The sequence below is a fragment of the Rhinatrema bivittatum genome, chromosome 2 (genome assembly GCF_901001135.1).
Source record: "Rhinatrema bivittatum chromosome 2, aRhiBiv1.1, whole genome shotgun sequence".
In the NCBI taxonomy this organism is placed as follows: Eukaryota; Metazoa; Chordata; class Amphibia; order Gymnophiona; family Rhinatrematidae; genus Rhinatrema; species Rhinatrema bivittatum.
Window position 1 is genome coordinate 119,472,002 of NC_042616.1, and position 17,631 is coordinate 119,489,632.

Below are 17,631 nucleotides of genomic sequence, written 5' to 3' on the forward strand. Positions count from 1 at the left end.
GAGCTGTAACCAGGTGAATCGGGTTCCAGATCGAGAGGTCCAGAAGCATGGGAAACCACATTTGTCAAGGCCAATACAGGGCTATGAGTACCATGGATCCCTTGACCTGTTGTAGCTTCACTAAGATCTTGGTTACTAGCAGTATTGGGGGATACGCGTATAGAAGACCTGAATTTCAGGGGCGAGCAAAGGCGTCCCTGGCTAATTGATTTCTCTGTTTGTGCAGGGAGCAAAAGTTGTCCACTTTGTGACTGAGTTCGGATGCAAAGGAGGTCCATCGTTGGTTGACCCCAATGTTGAAATATCCTGGTCGCTACTAAGGGATCCAAGGACCACTCATGACGTTGGAATTGACGGCTGAGACTGTCTGCCACTACGTTGTCAATGCCTGCCAGATAAGTGGCCTGGAGAAACATGGAATGTGTCAGGGCCCAGTTCCAAATCTGTGCAGCTTCTTGACAAAGGAGATACGAGCCCGTACCTTCCTGTTTGTTCAGGTACCACATGGCAACTGTGTTGTCCGTTTGTATCAGAACAGTCTTGTGTGAAAGGCAGTCCTTGAACGCATGTAGAGCATAACATATAGCTCGAAGCTCCAGGAAATTGATTTGAAATGTTGCTTTGAGTTTTGTCCAAATACCTTGAGCTTGGAGATTGTCTGTGTGAGCTCCCCAACCTAAGGTGGATGCATCTGTAGTTAAAGTTACTTGCGGAACTGGTTGTTGGAAAGGTAGGTCTTTGCGCAAGTTGTTCTTGTTCGCCCACCAGAGGAGAGATGAACGTAGTTGGTGGGTTGTTTGAACTGGAGAGGACAGTGGTTGAATAGCTTGTATCCACTGTGATCTTAATGTCCATTGGGTTATTTTCATGGCTAATCTGGCCATAGGAGTGACATGAACTGTGGAGGCCATGTGGCCGAGCAGAGTTAGAAACTGATGTGCTGTTGCCTGTTTCTTTAAGCACAGAGAGTTTGCTAATGAGGAGACTGTCTCTGCCCAGTCTTCCAGGAGGAAGGCTCTTGATATAATGGTGTTCAACTCTGCTCCGATGAATTGCAGTAGGCGAGATGGGATGAGGTGGGATTTTTGGTAGTTGATTAGAAATCCCAGTGAGTGGAACAGATTGATTGTGAGCCTGAGAGAAGTGAGAGCTCCTTGCTGTGATTGGCTTCTGATCAGCCAGTTGTATAGGGAACGAAAAACATGTACTCTTTCCTTGTGCAAACGAGCCGCTGCTACTACTAGGCACTTAGGGGCGGATTTTCAGACTCCGCGAATAGGCCTACTTTTGTTTGCGCTCCAGGCGCAAACAAAAGTACGCTGGATTTTAGTAGATACGCGCGGAGCCGCGCGTATCTGCTAAAAACCTGGATCGGCGCGTGCAAGGCTATCGATTTTGTATAGCCGGCGCGCGCCGAGCCGCGCAGCCTACCCCCGTTCCCTCCAAGGCCGCTCCGAAATCGGAGCGGCCTTGGAGGGAATCCTCTAACGCCCTCCCCTCACCTTCCCCTCCCTTCCTCTACCTAACCCACCCGCCCAGCCCTGTCTACACCCCCCCCTTACCTTTCTCCGGGGATTTACGCCTCCCGGAGGGAGAAGTAAATCCCCGCGCGCGAGCGGGCCTCCTGTGCGCCGGGCCGCGACCTGGGGCGGGTATGGAGGGCGCGGCCACGCCCCCGGACCGCCCCGGGCCGTAGCCACGCCCCCGTACCCACCCCCAAAACGCTGCCGACACGCCCCTGAAACGCCGCGACAACCGGGCCCGCCCCCGACACGCCCCCGACACGCCCCCCTCCGAAAACCCCGGGACTTACGCGAGTCCCGGGGTCTGCGCGCGCCGGTAGGCCTCTTTGAATGTAGGCATACCGGCGCGCAGGGCCCTGCTCGCCTAAATCCGCCCGGTTTTGGGTGGATTTAGGCGAGCAGGGCTCTGAAAATCCGCCCCTTTGTGAATACTCGGGGTTCCGAGGCAAGTCCGAATGGCAGAACCTGGTATTGGAAATGCTGATGACCCACCAGGAGGGAATATTGGAATGTGAGCATAAGCATCTTGCAGATCCAGAGAACAGAGCCAGTCTCCTGTTTGAAGAAGGGGAAGCATGGTGCCTAAGGAGACCATTCTGAATTTCTCTTTCCATAGAATTTGTTGAGATTTCGGAGGTCTAGGATGGGACGTAGGCCTCCTGTTTTCTTTGGAATGAGGAAATAACGAGAGTAGAATCCTCGGCCCTGCTGAGGTTGGGGAACTGGTTCCACGGCCCTGGCTCTCAGAAGGGTGGATAATTCTGCTTGCAGAAGAGTGATATGATCCTTGTGTATCCAAAGAGACTTTGGTGGGGAGTCTTTTGGTACTGTGAGAAAATTCAGATGGTAACCTTGTGTTATAATTGATAGCACCCGTTGATCTGTTGTGATGTTTGACCAATGGGGCTGGAAGAGAGAGACCCGACCTCCCACTGGTAACTCTGGGTTCGGGTTGGTGGAGTGGCTGTTGTCCTCTGGCCGGTTTTCAAAAGCATGATGCCGGGCCTGTCTGAGGAGGAGGTTGAGGCCTAGAAGCTCTTGGTTGTCTAGGCTGGATTCTTTGCACTGGTCTGGACACTACCAGGGGGTGCTGGTGGATAGTACCTACGAGGTCTATAGTAGGGCTTTCTGTGTCCTTCCGTGCTGTGCAACATGGAGCAGAGGAAGTATCTTGTGGGATACCAGACAGCTGACGCAGAGTTTCAGAGTGTTCTTTGAGCTGAGCTACTGCGCCCTGAACTTGTGTTCCAAAAAGGTTATCACCAACACAAGGCAGATCTGCTAGCTTCTCTTGAACTTCAGGCCTGAGGTCAGAAGCTTTGAGCCAGGCCCAACGATGTGCACGGATACCAGTTGCAGCTACCCATGAAGAGGTCTCAAAACTGTCATAGGCTGCATGGACCTCGTGCTTGCCTGCTTCCAAACCTTTGTGAACAATGTCATTTACTATTGTTGAGGCAAAGTCTCAGTTGCTGCATCTTTTTCCAGAGGTTGCGCTGATACTGCATCATATATAGTTGATATGACGCTATCCTGCAAACAAGCATTGAGCGTTGAAAGACTTTTTTGCCTAGAGTGTCTAAGAACTTTTGTTCTTTGCCAGGGGAAGTTGATGAATGAGGGCATATTCTCTTTGATTTTTTCTGGGTGGATTCTACCACCACAGATTGGTGTGGAAGTTGGACCCTCTGATAATCAGGGATGTGCTGTACCAGATAGGTGATATCCATCCTTTTGTTAATCGGTGGTACTCAGCATGGGTGTTCCCATAGCCTGTGTTGCAGGTCTACTAGGACTTCATGTACCGGAATTGTTAGTACCTCCTTAGGAGGGTCCACAAACTGTAGAACCTCTAAGGTCTTTTGTCTGGTGTCTTCTGACACTAGTTGAAAGGGAATAGTGTCAGCCATGTCTTTTACAAAATTGGTAAAAGATAAGTCCTCTGGGGGTGACTTTTTCCTGTCTTCAGGTGGGGACGGCTCAGACAGGATGTCCTCTGAAGAGGTGTCGGTGTCTCTATCCTCCCAAGAGTCTGATGGAGGGCGCCTTGGAGGAGAAGTATGAGGAGGCATCGATGGCATCAGTGTCTTTTGTGGAGGCATCGATGGGGAAAAGAACAGCATCAATGGAGATACCGGGATTCTCGGCCGAGAAAGTCTGGAGGGCCGTGGCATGGGTTCAGAAGGCAGAGAAGCCCCCGAGGCCTCATTGTCACCGACAGGAGTCGGAGTGATAGGCTGCACTGGAAGAGCGCCGATCAGGGCATTGAGCTTCGACATCAGTGACTGGGATATTGAAAAGTCCGGTACCAGTATTGGCATCTGAATTGGAGCAGGCATTGGCATCGGAACAGGCATCAGTGAACGCACCGGCTTCGGTGACAGCCCCGGCATGGGTATCAGTTCCAGCGGTGTCGATGGACGAAGATCCTGGAGAGCTTCTTTCACTGCCTGGTGGATAAATTCGTCCAGTTCTTCCCTTATAGCTGGTGAGGTCAGAGCAGCTATAGGTGGTGGCAGAGAAGGTGTCATCGGCACTTCCACAGGTCCCTGTGGTGGCTCGATGCCCGGCACCTTTGCAGGTGGGGAACACCTCGGAGTGGTAGGCCTCGATGGCTCTTGTAGACGAGGCCTCTTTGGCGATGGCTCTCTCAGTAACAGTAAAGCTTTTGGCGGTGTCGTCCATCAATGCCTATGACGATGCTTTTTATGTTCCATGGTTTTTTTCAAGCCCAGATGTAGATTTCACCGATGCCGCGGACAGAGTCAGTGATAGCTGGTCTCCGGAGCAGTCAGTGCGACGTTTCCGAACAACTAATCTTTTAGACGCTCCAGCCAGAGACAATTGAGTCAATGTCTATGTCAATGGTATAAGCTAAATATGGAAGAGATGTTCCATCTTGTCGGGCCCTCCTGCCTTTGGCGGTCATCTCAGCATATTGAGGGCAGGCAGAAACATTGTGTGACTCTCCCAAGCACAGAACGCACTCAACGTGTAGGTTGGTAATAGACATTGTGCGAGGGCACTTCGGGCATTTTTTGAAGCCCGTGGTCATGATTAAGGCCGGACAGCAGTTGACGGCCTTCTGACCAAAAAATTATTTTAATCCGGATCGAAACGGGAAAAATTGTACTCAACGACTGGTAGAGTAGGGAGACCCCTATGTAGGGGATGAAATGAGAGATTTTTTAAACTTTTTTTCTCTCACAGTATGTGTGTGAGGAATCACACAGGGCTCCTTCACTGCGATGCTAACTGCAGCACGGAAAAACGAAGACTGAAGGGAGACCCCTGTGGCTCGAGGGATCATAGCATGCTGGGCATGCTCAGTGGGCTCAGTGTGCCAGTCAAATGTTTCTAGAAACTGACAGAAAGTTTTCCGTGATAGGGCTCCGTCCAGTGACGTCACCCATATGTGAGGACTAGCATCCTGCTTGTCCTGGGATAATACTCATGCATGCATTTTGCAGGGCTTAAAACTGCATGATTATATTAACCTGGCACTTCATTAGCTCCATATTGCTTATAGGGTGATTTTTAAAGTACCTTTGAAAATCTTTAAGACTTTCTTTAATTTTTGCCATCGATACTTAAGGGATTGGCTAAAGTTTTATATGCAGAATATATTTTTTGCACTCTTTGCAAGATGTCCTGCTCAGCATTCCATCTGTCCATCATAAAATACATGGATACTAAGAGCATTTTTGTATTATGGCCCTTTTATCTGAAATTCTATTCCAAAGGAGTGATGGTTTTGTACAGTCTATCTGACGTTTAGAAAAAAATGTTAAAACTGGGTTTTTTAACCTTAGCTTTTAAGTAGCTTAGACTAATTAGGAGAGGCAACTTAAAAATATAAATACATTTGGAAAGCCTCCTTCTTGGGGGTAGGGCAACAAAAAAATGGTTTTTACTAGTATTCAGATTCTTTCCAAACCTTACCTATGATGTAAAAAAGTGCCTTCAAAGTATACCATAGCCTAAATGCCTGGCATTTGACAGGTAGCAATGTTTTAATTTGGGGAAAAAAATTGCTTTTAAATTTCAATTTTTGGGGAGCCTGGGATTCATCAGTGGGTGATAGGTAATTAGAGAGTTAGATTAGGTGAGAGCATTAGGCAGAGCGTATTTAGATTTCAGCAAGGTTCCACATAGGTGACCTATAAACACACTGAGCAGCCAAACCCTAAAGTGATTTTCAGGGTTGGAAAAGGTTGCATGGTAAATGGAGTTCACTCTGAGCAAAGAAGTTACTGATGCTCTGTATCAGGAAATGGTCCTCAGTCCAGTTCTGTTTAACGTTTTCAAAAGAGATATTGTGGAAGGGCTATTGGGAAAGATTTGCCTTTTATGGATGATACCAAAATTTTAAATAGTGTAGACATCCTGAAAGGTGTACAAAATGAGGAATCTAGTGAATTCTGAGAAATAAGTCTTGAGTTTGGCAGCTAAGATTTAATGTTAAAAATGCAATGACATGCATTTCCATTGGAAAACTCCAAGGGAGCAATACAGTATAGGGGTGAAGTGTTTCTATGCATAAATAAGAGCAGAATCTAGGAATGATATTGAGATGGTCAAATAGGTAGATAAGATGATTGCAAAAGTCAGAAAGATTGCTGGGTGAATAGAGCGGGGAACAGCCAGCAGGAAAAAGGAAGTGATATTGCTTCTGTATGGCTCTGGCGAGACTTCATTTGGAGTATGGTGTATAATTCTGGAAATGATACCTTCAAAAGGATTATAAACCGGATGGAGTTTATCCAAAGGGCAGCTACTAAAATGGTCAACGGTTTTCGCCATAAATCATGTGGGGACAGAGAAAGCTCTAAACATAAGAGGAAAAAGGAGATATGACAGAAACATTTAAATATTTCCAAGGATTAAATGCACAAGAGGCAGGTCACTTTCAATCTAAATACATATTTCTTTACAAGAGGATGATGACTAAATTATCCAGCAAGGACCAGAGAAGAGACTAGATGACAGCCTCAGAAGAAGACTGGGGAAATGAGGAATAGTGCTGGGGTTGGCCTAGGGTGGAGAGGATGAAAGACTGCTGGAGTTGGCTGGTTGTCAAGGGCACATGAGTCAGAAAGGGGTTTGAAGTGGAAGAGAGATATTTCAATACAAATACTCATGTCACTGAAAATATTTTGTGGATTCACCTAGTAAAATAATGTGATAAAAAGTATCATTACTTTAGAAAGATCTTTTGTATATTTTATGCTTACAAAAACTTTCCAGGGCATGTTTTGTGTCATTCCTTCCTCCACAATCACTTCAAATACAGAGACAAAACAATTTATTTGGACACTATTAAAATAATCCTATTTTCAAACTACACACAAGCCTTAATAGGAATAGAAAAGTGATGATGTTTGTTGATCCTCTGCTGAATTAGCCCACAAAGTATAGAAACTTTGTTTCATGGTTGGCATATATCTAGAGCAGCGGTTCTCAACCGGTGTGTCACCAAGAACACGCAGGAGTGTTGCCACACTTCCCAGTCCCCCGCTGACCCAGCTGCTCCCCCTACCCAAGCGAAATAGGTCCTCCACCCGGGCGGAACGCAGCAGATCAGCTGGAGTCAGCATTCTCTCTTCTTCCCCCCCCCCCCTGCAGCCCGGAAGAGGAAGTGGTGAGCAGCAAGTGCATGCACGGGAAGAAGAGACCATGCTGGTGCGAGCAGCATCGGCCCAAAGAAGAGAAGAGAGGCGCAGCCTGAGGCATGAGTAATGCAGCTCGGAGAAAAACAAAGAACGTCGTCAACCCCCGTGGCCGATGGGACTCCTTTCTCCGCGAGGGCTGAAAATGAAGGAGGTTACTGCTGCCTTTAGGGTTAGAAGTGGAGGAGGCTGCTGCGGCCACTAGTTCGGGTGGGGGGGGGGGGGGGGGAGAGTGAATGAATGAGCAAGCATGTGTGTGAGATCCTTTTGAAGGTATCATTTCCAGAATTATACACCATACTCCAAATGAAGTCTCGCCAGAGACATACAGAAGCAATATCACTTCCTTTGAGAGCCTGTACATGTGGTTTAGGTGAGGGAGCATGTGAGTATGTGATTGATAGCCTGTGTGTAAATGAGAGAAAGAGAGAGAGCATGTTTGTAAGCATGTGAATGACAGTCTGTGTGTGAGAGAAAAAGTCAGCATGTATGTGTGATTGAAAGCCTGTGTGTATAAGCCTGAAAAGATAGACAGCATGTGTGTAAATGTGTAATTAAGTGAAAGAGAAAAAGCACCTGTATATGTGAGCGATTGAGAGCCAGAGAGAGAGAGAGAGAGAGAGAAAAGAAAAAGTTGCAAGCAAACCATCCCTCATCCTGCTAATTCAAAACAATCTCAGGGCACCTGGATATCAAACATTCCTAGGTATGCAGAGCAAAACATTTTTTGTATCCTTATTATTTTTCATTACTGGGTCTTTGTGTCTGCTATTTTGAAATATTTAATTGATATCTAGAAAATTTTGATATGAGTTTTTAATTATTGGATATTCCATTCATCCGCTGTTTTGACATAATCTGTTCATTTTGTTAGTATGGTTTTACTGCTACTGATTTTATATTTCTTGATTTGTTTTATAAGGATGGGTGATGTTTTTTATTCCTTTGTTGCACTGCATACAGAGATTCTGGCTTGTTGTGGTTTCCAATTCAGTTTTTGTCTGCATGCTTCTAGTTATGCGTTTTGGTCTCTTTATTCTTTCAGGCCGATACAGTAAAGCGCTGCCGTGGTTAACCTGTTTTTAACCCGCTTTGTAGGCACATTTTGGATGCATATGTCTAACCCGCGATTCAGTATCCGGTTTTATGCATCCTTACTGCTTACTGAAATAGACGCGTATCCCTTTCCACCCGCCGCATGTATATGATATGTTAATGATCGGATTAGCTATTCCCTCCGATACAGTAACGTGCGCCCAGATTATCGCCTTTTTAACTAGCTATTTTGCCGCGTCCTTAACCTGCAAATTTACCGCCTACCCTGACCCTGGCGTTAGTGTGGTGAACTTAGCCGCCCAGTCCAAAATCAGCCCAATCCACAGAAAAAAAATTCTTGTCGCACAAGGGGGAAAAAAGTAACCCAACCTGGCACCACCGTGCTTAACCTCAGAGTACTTCGGTTCCGTAGGGAAGAATGGAAACCGTTTCTGAGGGCTCCTCTGGCCTTCTCGTGGGTCTGGGCTCCTTGTCGCCACTGACTTGCAGTGGGCACGAGCTCCTGTATCAGGCTCTATCCCTACACACCCTACGCCGTGACCTCGGACGTCCAGCCGGGCGCTCAGGTCACAGCGTGCGTTCATGCACCTTCCCGCTGCTTGAGCACCCAACATGGACGTCCAGGCAGCGGGAAGGTGCATGAAGGCACGCTGCGACCTGAGCGCCCGGCTGGACGTCCGAGGTCACAGCGTGCGTTCTTGTACCTTCCCGCTGCCTTGAGCGCCCAACTTGGACGTCCAGGCGGGCGCTCAAGGCAGCAGGAAGATGCATGAACGCACGCCGCGCTCTGACCGGCTATGACAGCAAGCCCAGCAGCAACCGGTACAGCGGCATTGGCATGGGCTTCGACCAGCGGCATGTCGGACCTCGCTCCAGCTACTCGGACTCTCCGTACGGGGCCCCGGGCGACCCTGAGGCTGACGGCGCCGGCCCGCCGCAGGCCAGTCCATGCTCCAGCCTGTGTGGTCAGATCCTGGAACTGGAGAAGGAGCTGGTGCTGCACATGAAGAAAGAGTATTTTGGTGAGTAACTAGTGTGTGGTACTTGCTTCAATGCCAACAGACGTTCATGGGCCTTCCCCCTGCCTTGAGCGCCCAGGCTGGACGTCCAAGCTGTGACCTCAGACGTCCGGCTTGGACGTCCAGCCGGGTGCTCAAGGCAGCGGGTCTGTAGAGAACCATCCACTTTCCTGGTGGAATGACATTTTAAATGACATTTGAAATGACAGGTACCAGTGTACCCAGTATACTATATAGGCGCTGTCTACTACTCTATACAGTAAAATGGATTGCGCACGCCTACCACTTCATGGACACGCTTTGGACGCCGCTTGCATTTGCATCTCATTTGAATACTGTATCGAGCGGTATGTGAACCAAATTATGCGCGCGGGAAAACGAAGGTGCGCCCGGCACTGCCGCACTCTTTCTTACGCGTCCTCGGCCTGTTTGTTAGGTGAGGGTCAGCACATGTAATTCAGGTGAGGTTTTCTGCTGGCGTGTAGTTTCTGTGTAGGGCTCTATAGCAGCCTGACTTGGTCCGTTTTCCTAATAGGAGATGTATTGGTTTCTTAAGGCCTGGTGTAATATTTTCAGTGTTGCCTTTTCTTAGGTAAGGTGGTTACTGTTAAGTGCTGGAAACTGGTGCTGTTTTGGTGTGGGATGTTTACTGTTTATGCAATTTTTGTTCAGACAGAATATGTATCTTTTCCTTGTGTCATTCTTAACAATAAAAATAATACTGGACCTTTATTTTTTTTTTATTTCTGCCGTAAATTGTAATAAGCAGTGTGTCACACATGTGAGCGTGGTCTGTCAGGTGTGTCACGAAGGGAAAAAGGTTGAGAACCACTGATCTAGAGTGTCACTACGAATCAGGGTTTGTTTACATTTTAAATTTTGAATGCATAAAATTTCATGTGGCCAACCTAAAAAATATTTTCAGCTTCCTGAAAATCAAAGTAATAAAAATACATGCCAGTTTTAAAATGTAAATAAGTTTTGTAAGTCAAAATTTTTTGCTGGTTTCAGGGGGAAAAAAAAAAAACTTCCAGAGATCAACCAACAGATCACTTTGTAGGAAAGGATCACTTTAACTGAATTCACAAGTTAAAAGAATTGGACAATTTGAAATTTCAGTGTAATATTCTATTATTTTGAATTTCCAATTTTCCTTAAGCTACTAGTTTCCCATGTCTACCTCTCAAATGAACAAATCTGTTTTTCAAATTATTTGAGTAAGGAAATCAAAGGACATTTTGTAGTAATCTTCAGATTAACATAGTAATATACACAAACAGCTCTGATTCCATTACAAATATAAATCTGTGCAAAATATTAAAAAATTGTACATGCTTTTAATGTGACGATGTCAGAAAAAAATTTTCTACTTATAATTGTCTTTGTTGAGGCTCAGCAATTACTTGAGAATAAAATCCTGGTAGTGGAATCACACAGCCCTTAGGGCACCTCCTACATATCCATATTAGCTGAAAATGTGTCAGAAAGGAAAGATTATACTTTAAAAGGAAAAAATTTGTTTTTGTAAACTCATATAGAGCAGGTAGTAAATCTTGCCTCCAGGAGAATTATCTTATTCCTTCCCTTCAGATAGTAAGAAGGATAAAATGCCACAGCCAGCCATATTTAACAGAAATAAAAGACTAACATTTTGCAGCCCAGATTCTAACTTATCTGTCTTATTTATTTGAACAAACAGTACAGGGCAATAGTCTGAAAGATCAGATAATCGCATTGAGATGGATGAATACAGCCAGGCTTGATGCATGTAGTTCTACTTTCAAGCTATTTCTGACTGACATAAAATCCTGTCTGAACTGAAAATTTAGTTCCAGTTAGATAATTACTTTATATATGGTACTTGTCAAAAAATATCTATTTCTATCTATTATATATATAGTAACAAATAATATTTTAACGAGACAGTAAAATTAAAAAAAAATTTTAAATCTCTACTGGTGCATGGTATGTGTAATATGCAACCTACTTGTAAGTAAGTCTGCCTAAACATTACATTCAAATATTTGCTTTTATTTTAGGATAAAGATCTTTCACTGCTGTAATTCACCCCACCTATTTTTCCACAACTTGAAAAAAGTCTCAGGCAATCCTTATTCTACTTTGTAACCTTTCACGTGGAAGGAAAAAACAAAATCAAGTGTTTTTCCTATCCAGTTGTTCTAAACCATCTCCATCTTGTTTCAATGAAAATAAAAAATACAGCATAGCTTTTTCTAATGTATAACTATACCCCTAGCTTCTGCAAGCCATTTACCACTGGTATCTGATGAATCAGAAAGGAACTGACTAAGAAACAGCATGACTCGGGACTGACGTCAATGTGTATCTTGTTTGGAGTTTAACATTTCCATTTCTCTGCTGTAACACGATTCCAGGAAATTTAATGACTTAAGCCTTTTGAATTCAATAAACAGAGGACTAAACCCACAGAGAAGAAAAGAAACACAAGCAGGCTTTTGAACATTCAGATGATAAAGTGCTCCAGATTCTGCTGTGCAATTTCTAACTAATTAAACAAACAATCTTCAACATTCACTGGTAAAGAACTGAAATGATGAACTGTTTTCATTTGCACTTCAGGTGCAACAGGCTGAAACTATGCTGATATATTTAAAGGTAGCACAAATCTAACTAGTTAAAATAAAAAGGTTATTTAAACCCTGTATCACAGAATGTATAAAAACAAAAAAATGCAGCTAAAGGTACAACACTTAAGGTAATGCAAGAAAAAAAAAGGAAAGATAAAACAATATTAGACTGAGACCAACACATGCAGTACTTCTGTAAAAGAGAGAATTTTAGAACTACGTAATTAAAATCTTATTTCCAGATTCTGTAAGCCTTCTAAAAACCTTAAAAGAAATTCCTACCAGTTTCATCTCCTGTTACAGCCATGGTTACCTTATACATACAGAGTACTACTCTTCAACAGCAGGTTCACATGAAGTGCTGCAAGCCAGCCAGCATTTACAGGATTATAGTTAGAAGCATTGACATCACAATGACATCATTGCTTTTCCAGAGTCATTAATGTGCTGTCACTGAAATGCCTCACTGCAGCTGCAGACCAACAAAACCTGCAGTTACTCATCACAGACTACTTCTCCTACAAGCACTCTAACCAAGCTTTAATTCTTTTCCACAGGAATATAAAAACAAATATAACATAGTCAGTCTTAAAGCAATTTATATCCTCCAAATAGCCAGCAACAAGAATGACTCAAAAAGATACATATTTACATAGTTACTATTTAGAACAGGTAAAACTTAACATTATGAGGCTTGCTGACTCTGTGATAATATTGTGTACTGTCAAACAGGTGGCTTGGATTTGACTCAAATTGGACTTTTGGCTAATGGGCCACTAACATTTCCAGAAACTTTTGAGTTCTGGTCACATAGAGATTGGAGTGGATTAGGCAAGGAGCAGGAAAGGTGGTGGTGGTGCAAGGCACATTTGTCAACTTTTTCTCTCCTACCCATCCCCTTCAGGGATCATAAACAGCACTTTCCCCCATCCCCAAGCTTGACCTCAGCAGTCTTCCCATTCCTCCTCTCCTAACTCCAGCATTCTCACCCTTTCCAAACCCAGCATACTCCATCCAATCCAGTCCATCATTATTTATAGTCTGTTCTCCCCATTTACCCACATACATCACCACCACAGGGCATTCACTTCCTTCTCACCTTCCCCAATATTCACCCCTTATCTTCCCAAAAATCATTCACAGAAGGCACAGCTGTGGCTTGGGGATATTTTTGCTTTAGCTCTCCTCTTCCTCCTCCCACTGCTGGCAGAAGGCAGCCCCTTTGGGGGAGGGGTGAAGAAGGAGCTGGAGATGATACAGCAAAGTACCCCCTGCTATCTGTTCCAGCTCCCTCCCCACATGCTCCTTTTTATTTGAGGAAAGGTAGAATAGGGGCTCTTCTTTGCTCTGCAGTGTCTGATCCATCCTCACCACCTTCCCTCCTATCTATCGGGCTGATACAGTAAAAGTCACGGGAGAGCAAAAGGATGATGCAGTGGCACTACAGTGTCGCCAGCGTTTTCCCTGCAGCAGGAAAGGGTCTGAGGTGCCACCAGCAGAAGAGGCCTTACTGTACAGCCAGAGAAAAGGTCCAAAAAATGTATATATAAGAGGGAGGGTGTGTGTATATTTTTGGGTATATATGAGAGGGGGTGGGGGTGTGTATTTATGTATATATGAGAGGGGGTGGGGGTGTATTTGTGTATATATGAGAGGGGTGGGGGTGTTTTTATGTATATACGAGAGGGGTGGGGGTGTGTATTTATGTATATATGAGAGAGGTGGGGAGTGTATTTGTGTATATATGAGAGGGTGTAGGGGGTGTATATTGTTATGGTTTTGAGGTGGAGTGGATTCTTGGGTATTGTGGTGATGACCACTCCCACGGGGAGAAGCCTGTGAGGAACCACAGTACTAGGGTAGACTCTAGACACGCAAACACAGAGATTTGTCTTTTTTTATACAGCAGAATGATACCACCAGAGGTGGCAGTAGTGAGGTGATCCAGAGGAAGCAGTCCAGGGGCCCTCGGCAGAGGAGACCCATCTCGAAATAATAGTGTAGGGAGTGCAGGATGCAGGTTCCCAGTGCTGATCTGTAGATGAGACAGACTGACAATGTTAGATTACTCACTAAGTTGATAGCTGTATAGAAGGAGATCCTAGCAGGCAGAAGTTGTTGAATACAGGCACCGAGGCAGGGAGAGCAGGCCCTCAAGGAGTGGGTACCCAGGTTAGAGAAATACCCCAAAGGGCAGAGAGAGCTTCCAGCAACAGCAAGGAAGAGGCAGAGTAGCTTAGACCTTGCTAACTTGATTTGTTAGCAAATGAAGGGCAGGCTAAATACCTGGATGGCGTGATGTCATGGCAGGAAGCTCGGGGGCAGCCCCCTTGAGTGACGTCACGCCATCCAGGTATTTAGCCTGCCCTTCGTTTGCTAACAAATCAAGTTAGCAAGGTCTAAGCTACTCTGCCTCTTCCTTGCTGTTGCTGGAAGCTCTCTCTGCCCTTCGGGGTATTTCTCTAACTTGGGTACCCAATCCTCAGGGGCCCTTTGCTTTCTTTCAGGTGCCTATCAGGGATCAGGTACTTGCTCCTCGAGGGCCTGCTCTCCCAGCCTCGGTGCCTGTATTCAACAACTTCTGCCTGCTGGGATCTCCCCTATACAGCTATCAACTTAGTGAGTAATCTAACATTGTCAGTCTGTCTCATCTACAGATCAGCACTGGGAACCTGCACCCTAGGAGACCCTCAGGAGAAACATGGCGGATTGCCTTGCCATTGCCGTTCCAGGGATGCCGGAGAGAGCGGCATGCAGATGCAGCAGTAGCCATCTTTCTAAGGATAGTGGGGAGAGCAGAGAGAAAGGTGAGGCACAGAGGTCGAAGCCGTCTGAGACCAACAGATGCAACATATATATGAGAGGGGGTGGGGGTATGTGTATGTGTATATGAGAGGATGTTTGTGTGTGAATTATGGTATGCGTGTGTCTATGAGAGAGAGTGCCTGCGCAAATGTGTGTGCATGTGAGAGTACCTGTATGTATGTGTGTGTGTGAGAGAGGTTAAAGTTTGTGCACCCTCCTCCAATCTTCGACAACCTCAGGAGGACAGGAAATCTAAAGTTCCCAGATGTGGAGAGTGGGAGGTTTTTTTTATCCTTGTTAGTTTAAATTATTGGATGTGATGTATCTGTTTTAAAATATTGTATTAGTGTTTGGTAATGTTTTAAACATTTTTATGTGTTTTTAATTGGCTGAATTTATCAGCAGATTTGACTTTTTTTTATTGGTACCGTATTTTCCGGCATATAAGACGAGTTTTTAATCCCTGAAAATCTTCTCAAAAGTCGGGGGTCATCTTATACGCCGGGTATCGTCTTATAGGGTGTATACCGTAGTTATCGCCGGTAATCCAAAGTTACAGCGTCTGGTGCATTCCCCGCGCCCTCGCTCCTCGAGTCACTCCCCCGGATGCTGTAAAAGCAAGCCCATTTTGCCCAGCACCGACCAATCGGGCAGCGCGCCCTCACTCAAGTCACTCCCTCCTGCTGTAAATGTTGGAATGCGTTGGAAGAGGGGTAGTCTTATACGGCGAGTATATCCCAAACTCTATATTTTAACTGTAAAATTTGGGGGTCGTCTTATACGCCCAGTCGTCTTATACGGCGGAAAATACGGTGTTTAATGTTTTATATTTCTTGATTGTGTTTGCATTGCTTACAAAGTTTGGCTTCTTGTGATTTCCAGTTCACTTTTTAATTGCACGTTTCAATTTATAATTTCTCTATTTTGTGTTCAGTGAAAGTCTCTGTGTTCTGATTATGTGACTGAGGCTTCAGTTATTCTGCTAGCAGGTAGTTTCTATGTAGGGATTTATAACAACCTGGTTTTAATCTGTTTTCCTAATAGGAGGTGTATTGGTGTTTAGGGCCTGATGTAATATTTGCAGTATGGCTTTTTCATAGGTTGAGTCCTGGCAATTATGATATGGAAGGCTTACTATATTGGAATTGTAGTTCAGTTTATTCCTGGCTTTGTATGGGCCAGTCCACACCCAGTGCACTTCACCATAGGCCTAATACCATATGGTATCCAGTAAACCACCTTGATTACCTTGAGAAATGTAGTTTATGAAATATATGAAACTATTATTATTGAAAGTGTGGGGTTTTTTTGCAGTGTATGCCTATATAATATGTTGTTGTAAGTGTTATTTTTCCTTGAGAAGATTGTACTTTAAATGTCTACTTTCCATATGCAATCTGCCTTTTTAGGTTGGGGAAGTTGTTAAAGTTTAAAATAGAAAAGAATGCATATGTTTTAATTATATGGGGAGGGGAGGTGAGGGGGGAATGAAAGGCTGTAAGGTTTGTCCAGGGCATCTGACCCTTGTATCAGCCCTAAGAGAGAGCTAGTCTTGGGGGAATTCTGCGCTACTGTGGAGCGCAGAATTTGCACAGAATTCCCCTCCTGTGCAGAATTGCCATTTTCTGTGCAGAATATGGCAGAGGAGACCCCAGCATACCGTGAATGGAGCATGCGAAGATGAAGGCCCCGTGCACCGCAAACGGAGTGCGCTCCACTCGCGGTGAAGATGAAGACCCCGGTGAGAGTGAATGTGTGCGTGTGTGTGTGAGAGGAGAGGGAGAGGGGCTGTGAGAGAGGGGAGGGAAGGGAGTGTGAGAAAGCAGGGAGAGGAGAGGGGAAGGTGAGAGAGAGAGCAGGGTAGGTGAGAGAGCGGGGTGGGGGGGGGGGATGCTTAAGTATGGGTGCCAGAGAGAGGAAGCCTAAGATTGTGAAAGAGTGTGTATGTGTGCGAGATTGGGAGCTAGTGTGTATGAAAAAGAGATCCTGTGTATGTGAGGGTGCTAGCCTGTGTGAAGGGATTGTGTATGTGTGAGAGGGAGCCAGTGTGAAGGGGTGCGTGAGATAGAGATATAGAGGCCGATGCAATCATCTTTGCGGAAAGCAGGCACTGACTTTTCAGCGCCTGCTTTAACACATGCATGGCGCCCGCAAGGGGGGCGCTATGCAATATGTAAATTAGGGGGTAGCGCTAGGAAGGAGGTGCTAGGGTCGCTTGCGCGACCTTACTGCCTCCTTGCTAATGCGACCTGCCGCGTATGCCTGTTATGAAGACTGATGCCGGTAAACTCGGCCTCGGTTTTCATAACCCTCCTGTCTGCCAGACGGCCGGTTATGAAAACCGAGGCAGAGTTTACCGGCCTGCCGAGACTCTGCGGTGTGCAGAGTTATTTTATTTTGTTTACTTTAAAAAAAAAAAAAAAAAAAGTACAGAAAAGCAGTTTTGTCTGCTTTTCTGTACTTCTTTTCAATGCGCTCAGCTATTAATGCCTGCTCCAGGCAGGCGTTAATATCTGAACGATAAATGAGCGTCTGAGACGCACATTTATTTTTTTGCATGCGGAATGAACGAGTAATGGGCTCATTCACATGCATTTGCATGTGAATGAGCGTTAACTCATTCACTCTGCATCGGACGCGCGTTGAATAGGCGCTAATCCCCCTCTTACATTAGGGGGTGGATTAGCGCCTATTTAACCCACGTCCGACAGCGGGTTAAACAGTGCGACGGCTAAGCACACAGTATTGCATCGGCCCCATAGGTAGCCTGTGTGAGGATGTATGCATGAAAGAGAAAGGGAGCTTGTGTGGGTGTGAATGCAAGAGAGAGGGCCCTGTATGAGAGGATGTGTGGGTGCGAGAGAGTCAGGGAGCCTGTATGAAGGGAGGGACAGAGGGAGCCTGGGTGAGGGGCAGTATTGAAAATAGGGTCAAACTCTGGGACTGGCGA

General features: G+C 45.4%; 1 protein-coding gene across 12 annotated transcripts in view; it reads right to left on the reverse strand.

The window, feature by feature from the left end:
- Positions 1-17,631, reverse strand: part of CREM (cAMP responsive element modulator) — a 284,166-nt gene that overhangs the window by 68,422 nt on the left and 198,113 nt on the right. Inside the window, exon 1 of one of the 12 annotated variants that reach the window (XM_029588570.1) lies at positions 12,159-12,242. The exons of the other annotated variants lie outside the window; for them this stretch is intronic. Coding sequence (XP_029444430.1) covers positions 12,159-12,198 — 40 coding nt within the window. The 5' untranslated portion in view covers positions 12,199-12,242. Of the gene's footprint in view, positions 1-12,158; positions 12,243-17,631 lie in introns of those variants that run through there. 12 annotated transcript variants of the gene reach the window in all.